General features: G+C 38.3%; 1 protein-coding gene across 2 annotated transcripts in view; it reads right to left on the bottom strand.

Annotated features, from left to right (window-relative positions):
- ghrhrb (growth hormone releasing hormone receptor b) overlaps positions 1 to 5,726 on the bottom strand; it is a 73,721-nt gene extending 67,995 nt beyond the window's left edge. For both annotated transcript variants that reach the window (XM_082509900.1, XM_082509901.1), the window contains exon 1: positions 5,260 to 5,726. In XM_082509900.1, the coding sequence (XP_082366026.1) occupies positions 5,260 to 5,361 (102 nt within the window). In that variant the 5' untranslated portion in view covers positions 5,362 to 5,726. The remainder of the gene's footprint in view (positions 1 to 5,259) is intronic.
- Positions 5,727 to 13,260: the final 7,534 nt, after the last annotated feature.

Below are 13,260 nucleotides of genomic sequence, written 5' to 3'. Positions count from 1 at the left end.
TTCTTATCTACCCTGTAGGCTTATAGAACAAGCCTCTTTTATACAAGCAAGATCGTAACATGACATACTGTCTAATGGAGCAGCACGGGGTGTCACTTTCGAATGTAGTGATGCGCAGTGAACCTGGAATAGCTCATATGAGCAACACAAGCTTGCTGATGGTTTCTCTCCTTTAACAGATGCCGAATAATAGACTCACTCAGAGAGAAGAGCGTGAGTGCCATTTGAGCAGCACTTTAATTATTGTAACTCTCCATCCTATCTGGCAGCAGTTTATGCGGCTGTGGTGTCATTTAAATCCAATCACTATCTAAAACAGGTCGTTATTGCAGGCACCTCCAGCCAATTTTTAGTCAGTTCCACTTGTTAGCATTCCTTTTTTTTTAAAATACACTGGTCCCTGAGTCTGTCTGTCTGTCCTCTTTGTTAAATGTCTCACATGTTGGTAAACATGCATGTTTGCCTTATTACTAAGGGTTCATATTCATGTCTGTACAGCAGTTAATTTGCTCATGTTAGCACAAAGACTGTAAATGAAACAGCAAACCCAGCTTCATCTAAAGCTAACCCATAGATCCAGAGACCAGCCCTTGTCATTTTCACTTTAACACTTTGTAGTTTGTTTAAGATCTGTAATATTTTGATAGAAACCTTTTGCTAAAATTGTGATCTAAGGCTTTGGGAAATACTTAAAGAACTCCAGCTCTATCCATGCACTTGTAGTTGATGAAAGAAAGTCGAGGTGCTTCCTTACCTCTGTGATGGTATTTTGATTAATGTGAGTTATATTTTACTCCGTTGTTAAGGTCAAATAAAAAAACTTGAAAAGGACACATGTTTATCTTACTGTAGGTTCCAGAGGAGTGCAAGGATTAAATCAAATTTAAAAAAATATTTTTATACTTTTTACATTTTTAAATTATCTAAATTGCTGGCGTTATATACTTTATTTATATACTTTCTCTAAAATCAGACTTTCTTATAAGATATAAAAGAGTGAACCATCTGTATGCTGAAAATCAACTGTGAAGTCAATCTTTTCATTTCAAGGCACAAAAGTCATTCCTGTCTTTTCAGCAACTGAGTTAATGTCACTCATTATTTGCCCCCAAAAATCAATTGACTGCCTTCGGTTTCAAAAAAAAAAAACGCAGCCATCAGAAGGGCACTAACAGGATGATGGCACATTTCCTCATGTTGGCTTCTCTGCACTGGTTACATGTGGCCTTTAGAATTGATTTTAGCATTTTACAGCTTGTTTTTTAAGGTAGAGCTTGCCTTGGGCTGCAGACAGAGGGTAACAGGTTATTTGATGTCTAATGGGAGAGGCTTCTGCAGGCGATAGGAACGTTACAATCTATAACTTGTTACTCAAGACCTGCTATTAGGATATTAAAGGTAGTTCTATTTGTATTTTTCAAATAGAAAAAAAATGAATTGAAATCTCCCTCCATGGCATGCAAACACCACTTCTCCCCTCCTTGGTCTTTAGTGTTTGTATGTGGCCTGTCTCTAGCCACACCCAAAAAATGCAGAATTCATCTGAAGAAAAATGTCCTTCCTGACCACTGTAAATATTAAATATGGAGGCTTCCACAAACCAAAAACCTGCTCCTATGTTTTTTCAATGGATTGACAATAAGTTTGTCAGAGTGCATCAATTTCTTGATATAACAGACATAATTACACAGTAATCTATGCATATTTATGAACACATACTTTTTTTTGTGTTGTCAGTGTTAATCTCATTAAAATGACATTAACGCCATAACCGCATTAATGCGGCAAATCTCTGTTAGCGAGTTAGTGCAGATTGGCCCATGCATGGGGCTGCACAGCATCAATGCGTTAGTGCAGTTAGCTCGTTAACGCCGTGCAGCCCCAAGCACGGGGCGATCCATGCTAACTCGTTAACGGAGATTTTCCGCGTTAATGCGGTTATGGCGTTAATGTCATTTTAACTAGATTAACGCTGACAGCACTACTTTTTATATTAAATAACCTAAGAATTTATTGAACCCACCTTTATGAACTTGGCTGATACATATCATTCTAATATAGCAGCTTTCTTCTCCATCAGTTAAATGCAGTGTTGAATTTTCTTGGTAATTTTAAACCTTCATTATTTACGTTCATGTTTTCACCCACAACAGGGAAGAAGAAGACAGCTGTAGTTGTATAACTCCCTTCCTTGTTATGTAGTGCTTGTAGATCAGAGGAACCGTGTAAAGCCATTAGTAGGGATGTCTGTGGCCTCACTGGTGTGCACATGCACTCAAAATGGGAATGTAGTACTGAAAAACAACTTCATGGAGATCAAAAACTAACATTTCAAAGCTGTACTACACTGTACTGTACTGTATGTGTGCCTCCTATTATCAAACAAACTAGGAACAATTACCTTATTCTGCACTGGGATATCTTTATGATTTACTTTTTAGTCCACATTATTCCCATTTTGGTTCAGTCAGCATTCTCATAAAAATCTCTGGCTAAAATTTTCATCTGTTATAGAGACAGACTTGCTGGATGACAGAAGAATCAATATTGGGCTTACACCAGAACACATCTTCACCTAAAAGCTATTGCCTGGTGCATATGTACTGGTTATGGTTCATGGTAACACCTTGCATGATGCTAAAACCATTTAGACTTGTGCTTGAGTGCACTCAACTTGCTAATGTACAAGTTACAATTTTCTCTGGATTTTATGTTATTAATTTTTCTTTTCATTTTTTAATTGCATCATATGGCTCAGTAATGTGTATAGACAGTGTTTGGAATCCAGGAACAGCTGCAACAGTACAAGTTCTGACAATGGGTCTGAGCATTATATCTCCATACCTAACAGCATTTAGAGTATTTATTGGCTAGCCTATGGAGGTTTATGTCCTTCAAAGACATGCCTCCTCAGGACCTCATGGCAACCTCTCTGAGACTGTTTCTGTCTGGTCAGAAACATGCACACGTAGCCTACTGGAGTTTTTGTAGGTCAGTGCAAGTGGCAATGCTCCTCCTGTTTTTCCTGGTACAATTCTGCTGCTTGACTGATGCCCTTCTACAGCCCTGTCCAGCTCCCCTAGTGTTATGACCAGTTTTCCGATATTTCCTCCACACACTTGAGATTGTACTGGGAGACACAGAATACATTCTTGTGACTGCACTTACGAATGTGCAGGTCTGGAAGGCGCTCGACTAGCTATATAATCTCAATCGGATGCAGGCGCCATCTCATGTTTGCAGACTAAATCAAGATCAAGTGTTTCCATGTGGTCAAATGTTTTTCGACAAAAGCCTTTGAGTCAGATATGGATGGCAGTGATTTTGAAAGAGAAATATGAAAAACCCAGGGTTTTAAGTAAAGACTGTTACTGTACCTTACACTGAAAACATCAGCAATAAAGTAATAAAAGGCAGTCATTTTCTGTTGAATAAAGTTTTCCAGCTGATCAGTAACTCACAAAAGATACTGATCTGCTGCCATCTATAAGGAAAAAGGGGTTAAAGGCATCTTGAGTCCATGACAATCTGATCTTTTCATCTGGAGCAAAGAGCTAATAAATGAAGAGGCAACACAGGATTATTATGAGCATTCGGGATCAGGGAAAAGACACAAATCACTCCATAGCACCAAAAGAAGAAACTCCACAATGGTTTTGAATCAAAATTCATATAAGGACAAAATGCAAAAGAAATGTGCTTCACACTAAATTGTTTACGCCATTTGAATTTCAAACCCCACATGCATAGTAGAAATGGGGGAAAAGGGAGAAAATATTTCTACGTTCTCATTACTGAAAAAAATTTTTGAAGCCAAAAGCAGAGAAGACTCAAGTGAGCAATGAGGGTTAATGGAGTCACAGGAGATACTATTTATTCAATATTTATTTGAGCTATACGAGTTTGTTCTTTGAAATCCAGTCCTCCTCTTGATGGCTGAGGTACATCTCAAATTCTACTTTTTCGTTATAAAGGAAAGAAAAATCAAAGCAGAAAAACAAAAGTCAGACAGACATGCAATGCATGCATGTATTGGTTCTTAAGTCACATGATCCGTGGCGATTTGTCACCACTGGAGACAAATTAGTCATCTAGCAAGTAATTATCATCCTAGTTCGAATCAGATGTGCCAGACAAACATGAACGCAGCAGGTCAATATCAGAAAACAACTCCTAATCTACACATTCTGTGATTATGATGGATGCGATGTTTCCACCTTAAATTTTTAGAAATACTCATGCAAATATTAGTGATTTTCACATAAGATCATGATTACGTTGGAAGCAGAAAATTATTATAACACTTTAATTTATAAAATTGTTTAAAACATGCTTTTCTATTTATGACAAAATAAATGTTTGATGTTAGAATATTGATGCAAATGTATACAGTGCAGTTTGATTTAAAAAAATATATATATTTTACAATTTAGATGTTTAGTTTAGCTCTTTACAAAAATGCCAGCGTCATGTATAACTCACCATTTGCACAAAAGTCCATCTAATGTAAAATGAATTTGTTTACAACAAAATATGGAGGAATCTGCTCAGGTAACATTTGGGGAGAGTAACGTATATGATGGTGTAGCAAGTAAAGCTCCCATTTCAACAGCATTTAACTATTTAACTATTAGCACTTACTCAATAGATATATCAGCCATCTGTTTTCATTGAGGTAGTGACTAATGGCTAATTGCTAATAATAAAAACCATTAGGCAGCAAACCTTATCAATCCTGCCTGCCTATAATAATAAGACTAAAATGTGTTATGTTTCTTTTAAACTCCCAGACTGAAGCTGAACAAGAGAATCTTAAAATGTCACAAATATAGATTGTACAGTTACTATCGTTTTTGGGGTTTTTTATTGTTCATATTGTATTTGTATTCTAAGCTTTACACACACAAAATGTCTGTTAGTCTGTAACTTCTAATTTAAAGGGGCAAAGATCCCTAATTCCCTTTCCTCAATGCTCAAACAAAGGCTACACTCATGATAAACCCAATGTACAGTCCCACTACTACAATGAAATAATTCATAAATGTACAAAGTGAATAAAAGTAAAAGTTAATAAAAAAAAAAAAGTAAAAGAATTGATCTTATTTGATTGAAAAATAATTTTCAAATCTTTTAAGTCATGTCAGTATAAAAACAATGTGACTGAAATCGTGTTAAAATCACCCACACAGACACATTACTTCATGTTCCAACTCTCCTTGTGATAAGACAGATGAGGTTAAGCTGTGCGTTTGGACTCACCGTTTCCCAAACCGCCGACTGCATGAACAGACCCAAGTAAAGAAATGCGTCCGTCCATTTCAATCGTGAGCTTCCAGTGATAAGCATGCTCTGCGATGACATCTATGCTCGCTTTGCAAAGTGCATGTAGAAAAGTAGAAAAAACAGATTACAACAAACTATTTCCTCCTTAAATTTCCACGACTGTCAACACCCAATGAACTGAGCAGCCGGCTGACAGTTCGCCGGTATTAATGCCGCCCGGTCTCTCTCCAGTGTCCGGTGAGTGAGACAGTGCGCATTTACACGCAGAGAGGAGCCGGTGCTGGACAGAGCCAAACAGTTTGCGCTCCTCCCTGAAATGGAGCAGAACACACAGACGCAGATGCGCGCTGACAAGAGGGAAAACAGCGAGTGGAGTCTTCACGAGCAGGGAAAACGGTGTGTTTATAGGTTCGAGGTTTGTACTCTAATTGCATAAACGGATAACACAGGATAACTTTCAGGCTCCGTACTGCCATGCAGATGTAGCTCCTGAAAAATGTATGCACAAAAGTTTAAACCTCATTTTGCACTGAATACCTGTTTTAGGAAGGGATAAACATGTATTTAGAGTTGTTAAGATTTAAATTATGGTTCTGTTTAAATACCCAAATAGTACAAAGGTTTTGCATCAAATTGTACTCCAAATACCCAAAATAAAAGTTCTACAGAATCATATCCATAATATTACTGAATCATAGTTGCTTTTTGAGTATTGTGCGTATCACTTTACAATCCCCATTCCAAAAAGGTAGTTCAGGCTGTGTGGAATGTAAATAAAAACGCAATACAATGATCTGTAAATCTCAAACCCATATTTTATCCATGATAGAACATAGAATGTTCTAACATATTTCAATCAAACGGGGAAGCACTGTATACAACCGTGCCTCTAGAAGTACAGCAGGTTGTTTTCTAACTGGACTGATGGGGGTTCCAGCCCTGGATGCTCCAGTCTGCCTGCAAAAGTGCTTCTGTGCATATCAAACTGTTACAGACTGCCAAAATCTCACTGCTTTTATTTTGTTTGTGTTTTGGTTTTTTGCTTTAGCTTGTGAAATGGAACGGTGATCATGTCTGGATTCCATCTGAAATACAGACCTGAAGACAAAAAATTACAGTACAATATTAAATATTAAGTAAAACAGAATATATACAAAGTGTCTTTGCAGAGTATGAGATGCAAAAAATGTTTGCATGTATCAGTGTTTGGATAGTTTTTTTCGTCTTTTTTTTTAATTTATCGATTTGTTTCATTATTTTGCAGAGATCTAGTTTCTTATTCAGTCTGTTCCTGGTTTCAGTTTATTCCTTATGTCCCCTTGTATTCTTGCTTCCCTTATGTTTCCGTATCTGTCCTTGTCTCATCTGTTTTGTCCTGTAGTCTCATGTGTGTAGTCAGTCTTGTGTGTGTTTACCTTTTGATGTTTAGTCTGTGTTTCTATTTCCCTCAAGTTCAGCCATGGGTCTGGCTTCTGTTATTTTCTGTAGTCATTTGTCCCTCTGTCTCATCTTCCCTGATTTGTTCTCTTCTGTGTTCCCTGATGTCTTAATCTCATCCATACTTGTCTGTCTCCCATTTCCCTTGTCTAGTCCTCCTGTTCTCATCTGTTAAGTTCACCATACTTTCTCATTCAGTCATGTGTTTTCTGTTTCCTCTGTCAGTCATGTCTGTTTTCTTTTTTGTCTATATCAAGTTTGTATGGCTCAGTCTCTGTCTCAGTTTTCTGTATTATTTTAATAGTCCCTCATACTGTGTGCACTGTTTTCAGTTTAACTACCATTGTCTCGCCCCTGCGGTTAGTGTCAGCTGAGCTCCCACCTGTTTCCTCTTCCCTTGTTACCTGTATGTATGTATGTATGTGTCTCAGTCTCCCTTTGTCCTTTGATGTGTTTTCCTTCATACCTATATACTGTGTGTTCCTATATCCTGAGGTTTTTTTTTTCCTTTTTGTTTCTAATTTCTGATTTTTTTCCCTGTAGTTTCCTAGTTTCTTAGTCCTGGCTTCCTGTCCAGCTTGCATTGTTAGTTGTATAATTCATAGATAGCTAGATAGCTAGAATCTTTATTGATCCCACAAGCAAAAATGTGGTACAGCAGCATGATAAAGAGAAAAAATGTACAGTCTACTAGTACATAACAACACCTGCATTAAGGTATAATACAAAAATCTGTTTAGGATCTTGGAAAAAGAAATAGAAGAATGTGATTCTCACAATGCCACCAATACCATCCAGGTGAAGAGTGAGCATGCTGCAACAGGTATATAACAGTATCACCTACCCCCACAAGAGACTGGCAGGCAAACTGAAGACTTCATTTGCGAGCTAGGTCAAGCAATAAACAGTCTCCCCAGCACCTTCATGACATGTGACTTCAAAGCAACTGGTCTGAAGTCATTAAGGCCAGAAGAGGTGGCTTTCTTTGTCTTCCATAGTGCTGGTACTTTTTCCTGCAGTAGACTCAGGTTTGATTGCTCAACAGGTTTTTGAGAAAATGGTGAGAAGCTTATTTATTTATGCCTCCTGGGGTACCGGCTGTAAACAAGGGCCCTCCCAAAGCCTCTGTCTTGAGCCATTCGGTCTCATGCAAGGTGTATCACAGTTGCTCGGTATCCCTTTTGGGGGCATCTTCACCATGCATTCTTTGGCCTTTCTATTTTACTCCTTTCTTTCAGGTTCTATGTTAGGACTTGTCTGGTAATGTTGTTGCCTTGTTTCTTGACTTGTCTTATCCATCTCCATCTTCTTCATCCGATCACTTCCTATGGAAGTACTTTGCTTTCTTTCCCCCTGTGACTGCAGATCTTGAAATGTTTAAATATGAAGCATTTATGTGGAACAACAATTTTGTTAATTTTTTGTTGTTTTCCTCCTGATTACCTTTTGCATGTCCATCTTTATTTTGACTGTCATAAATCACAACATGTTGGCACCCACGCAGAATACATCACAACTCCTGAGTTATATACAGAGTCAAGGCAGACCTTTTTACAGTAAATTATAATATCTGTCATATAGACCTGCATTACTAAATGAAAAAATGACTGGGCCAAAGTTTTTGTCAGCCATGACAGCCATAAGAGGTGTGGCCTCTTTTGGAATCAAGTTAACCAGCAGCGCAGACCGATTACAGTCATTTACCTGCAGTCATTACCTAAATGAATGTTGCCTTTTATTTAATTTGGGTGTTGTTTTGTTTTGCTTTAAGGCCTATTTTCCGATTGTTTAAGGGCTTAAAAATGAAACCCACCTTCCTGGAACTCCAGTGGAACAGAAACAGAAAACAAAAGCTCTGAAGGACTTCAGTGATCTGACAGCAGCAAAAAATAAGAGTCTCACTGTTTTGTTTTGTTTTAAGTTGTTTAAAACTCTATATGCAAATCAAAGAGTGCTAAAATTCATTCTGAGAGATGTGAGTAGACTGGGTGATGTCTTAAGGAGCAGGGTAATGTGATCCTTTTCTGCAGGTTTCTTAGTGACTTTTTATTGAACTACCACAGTCTAAATGGCTTTTGATAAATGTGTGAATAAGTCAATGAAAGAAAAAGAGAAAAACAACTTGTTCTTCGTTGATTCAGAATGTCAACTGAAAGGAGATTTTAACAGAGTTCCAGTGCACAAAGCCTTCTTTGCAAAGATGAATGCACATTTGAGAGTTCAGTGATGTAAAAAGAACAGGCACTGGTCTGCATTGATGTGGAGAGCACATGAGGCAACTCAGTGGTTTGATAAGTGCAAACATAATGCAAATCATATATAGTAGCCTTCAGAATCTAGATCTCACAGCTAAAACAAAAATATAAAAGGGACTGGTTAGATTGTTGTCTCCAACATCATTGGAAGAATGGTGTTTAACTCACTGGGATGGACACTCAGAGAATCAAGGAGGACTGAATCTCTCTTGACTGAGACACTATTTGTATTTTATATATTTATTTTTAAATTGTATTTTGGTTTCTACATGTTGTAATTGAGTCTTATGTTGTCCTTCATCACTGCACAATGAATCCAGTTGGTAGCATAACACAACTCCAGAACAAAACTAAAAACCCTGTGTCAAACAACCAGGACCCTGACAAAATCAGTTACGAAATATGGGAGAAATAAACTTGTCTTATTAATTTTTATCAGAATATTCTTGCAATTCCAAAGCTAAAAACTGAAAAATTGAAAGTGAATTTTCATGACAAATTTTCAAAATACAGTTTGAAAGCAAATAAGTGCGCATATTGCTCCCACAGCATGTTAATGTGGACTTGTCGACTTCTCATGTGGACCGTCATTGTGTATTCAAAGCAATGACTGAATGGAAGCTCAAGCAGTTTAATCAATATGATTAAATGCAGTGTGGCATAAACACACATAGCCCTTTTCCACTAGTACCTACGCGGGTCTCTGTTTTTCGGGTTTTCAATTAGGTGGTAGTACCTGATACCAGCTACTTTTTTAGTGCCTACTCAGCCAGGGTTCCAGTGATCTAAGTGATCTGAAAATTGGGCAACAACAGATTGCATTCTACTGATTGGCTAATCAGTGGCATTACTTGATGAGTCATGAGACAGACTGCTTGACGAAAATAAAAACCATTGTCAATCACTGTCACTGTCAAACCCAGCAACAAGGGAAATGGCTACATAAAAACTGACACCATGATCCCAGAGTCTGACAAAAAGCAAAACACCATGCAGCAGTTACACCATCGTTTCGGTGTCCACCATTGTTGTAGTGTTCAAGTCACATACAAATGAAGCCTCGGGACTGCTATAATGACCCTACACTCACAGAGTTGAGTCACATTGAGTCAAGCTGAGTAGGGACTAGTGGAAAAGACCAAATAATGAGTGAAAAAAAGTGAGTGAAGAAGAAACACGGGTATCCTGGGAAGCCCCTAGCAGGCTAGGATTATTGCAGCATAACTAATAAAAGATTCAGGGTCACCTGACACAAAAATCAATCCACAAATGTCTCTTCTCTGTGTCTTCTCTGTAGGTATACACAGTACCGTGCCACTACAGCCATACCCATAAGCCTAAGGCTGCTGCAAAGACCAGATTAGCAAAGCTAAAAGCCTTGTTTTAACTGTCAGGTTATATTCAGTGCTTTTTGTTTACTTTTGAGCAGTCACATGAAATGCTTGTGAAAAAATAATATAATACAACAGATAGTATCTGTTTCTCATGTACACTGTACATTTACTTATAACAGGAAGTGGTTTATGATAGATTTGACGTTCCCGGCAGTGTCTATACATGCTGTGTTCCAGGAGCACAGTAAGAGTGCCTTTTCAAAAATGTTTTGCTGCTCTGGAAACTTTATATAAACAATTCTAGTAAAGTTAAACAGTGCAGGTTGACAGCAGCGCCGTGTCTGTGTGTTTGTATGTGCGCGAGTGTGTGCGTTGGAGGCACCTTGCATATAGGTCGGCGGGTGACAGACGGTGCTTTTGGCTTTGTCACCAGACCACCTTCTCACAGGTGCTGCTGTCTGCGGCACCTGTGACAAGGAGAAGAGTGCCTGAGGGTTCTTATACAGGGATTAGGCTGTACATATGAGTTTACAGTACAGTAGGAGAACAATTGTTAAGTGTACATTCAATGAGTTATATCATGGAGCCAGAACAAAGCTCAAGGTAATGTGATTTTGTACTGTTTTTAGTAGATGTGTGCTATGTCTTTGATGCATTGTCAAGACAAAAATCTGACCAGAACTCACAAGTAAGCAATTTCAACTAGCAAAACAGTTAATTTCAAAGAAACATAACAGACATTCTAACTGTATCAAAAGTACTTCAAATGAACATTTTGGACGCCACCTCTCTAATTACACTCTAGCTCTAGCTTTTGGTGCTCATAGGCAAAAACACAATGACTCCTTGTTATGATGCTACCTGGCATCAACCTTTTGTCATTATTTTAATGATTAGATCACTTACCCTTAATCATTGTTATGGGGAGCTTCATTAGACACAATACTTGTACAATAATAACCACTGCAGCTTCTGGCTACTGAAAATGTGACTTTATGAATGAACTAATCTTAAAATAAAATAAAAATACCTGGGTATCTGTGAACAAAACTCTGCCGTGGGTGATCCCAAGCCCTGATAAGAAAGGAGCCGCAGGTGCACATAGGGCTAGCAACTACACATAAAACCGTAAAACCCAAACTGCTACAGAAACATTGACAAGAGAACATCAAGTAGGCTTGATTTTGGAATGAGGATCTTCAGATCTAAAATTACTGATAAAGTCAAGACTTTTGGAAGCCATGGGACCAAAAATCTTTCTTTAATGCACAAGCATCAATATTTATACATAGACTGTGAAGAGTTTACTAATATATATATTTGATACAATCCTATTTATTATAATATTATATTATATTATATTATATTATATTATATATGTAATATCTCAAAACAACTTCCCCTCTCACCCATATGGGCAGTGTATCCTTCAAGCTCGGGTCCTCTACCAGAGGCCTGGGAGCTTGAGGGTCCTGTGCAGTATCTTTGCTGTTCCTAGGACTGCGCTCTTCTGAACAGGGATCTGGGATGTTGTTCCTCGGATCTGCTGGAACCAATCGCCTAGCTTGGGAGTCACTGCATCTAGTGCTCCAATTACCACTGGGACTAATGTTGCCTTCACCCTCCACATCTTCTTGAGCTCTTCTCTGAGCCCTTGGTATTTCTCCAGCTTCTCGTGTTCCCTCTTCCTGATGTTGCTGTCATTCCCAAGTACTTGTGGCTGTCTTCAATGTCATTCCCATTTGTTATATTTTGCCACAAAAAAGATTAGCCACAACCCATTTTATTCTCTTCGCAACCCAAAAGTGTCTGCCACCAAATTTCTAAAATTTCACGAAATTCCCTGTGGTTATACATGTGTCCTCTTGTAGATGCCGAGACAAGCAGAGCACGGAGCCTCGATGACCCCCAGAGTCATTATGAATGCAAATCAATAAGGTGTTCTTGTACATATAGTTTCAGTCATGTTTTACATATGATGTCCCAGTTCATCTCTGTAAAACACACAAAGTTCATTTTTTTAACACTAAACCACCAGGGACTCTGTGTACATAAGAAGCACATATATGAAGCTCAAACACATACACACGTGTGCACACACACATCTTTCTAATGCACTCATCCTGAAGTACAGATGAGTCATTTTCTGTTTTCTCAGTCTGCCTGTTGAGTAGAATCCCAGTTGGCTTGCACTGTACAAAGTAATAGCTATATCAACAGTATGTGAAAAACAACATTCATGTGACAAAAACTACCATAATTACATTTTGGATTACTAATGAATGTTAGCTAGGATCTGAACTGTGTGTGAATCCCACCCAGAAGGTTAGTGCCTATATTACTGCCAGATTTCAGCAGTTCATTTGGTGTGTACAAAAAAATGTTCTTTAACCTTTAGCTTAGGGCTGACCTCTTTTCTGTTTGTCCAGATTTGTTCCTTTGTGTACTGGTGGTGACTTTCAAACAACCTTCCTGTGTACAGTGTGTGTTTTCATTGCTAGACACATGCTGTTTGCAGCTGCATGGGGGCATGCAGCTCAAAGAGACACTACAAGGCTGTGAACCCTGAACGGAAACTGATGGGACTAGCTCATTCAGATGTGTCACGTATCCGCTCATCACCTCAGGACTTCATTGTCGCCCATATGTGACACTTACTTCCTCCTAAAGTTCAAAATAAAAACCTCAGGATGATGTCGACCCATATGCGGGGGAAGGTTTTATGAAGATAAGTAAGGTGATTTAAGGGTTGAAACAGAGACAAAGTATTTATTTTATTATTGCTGTTAGACCAGACAGGCTTTGCTGGAAGGCACTGCTCTAATTTTTGCCTTTTCATCCTTATGTTGCCCGATATTTAATTCCTGTCTTCATGTTTTACTGTTTTACTCCACTGATGCCTCCTAATCAGTTAAAAGTGCTTTCAACGATTTCTGAAGCACTGTTATTAA

The sequence above is a fragment of the Aulonocara stuartgranti genome (genome assembly GCF_965226115.1).
Source record: "Aulonocara stuartgranti genome assembly, chromosome: 17".
NCBI classification, from domain to species: Eukaryota; Metazoa; Chordata; class Actinopteri; order Cichliformes; family Cichlidae; genus Aulonocara; species Aulonocara stuartgranti.
The sequence above is the reverse complement of the archived record's forward strand: the minus strand, read 5'-3'. Positions and strand labels throughout refer to the sequence as shown.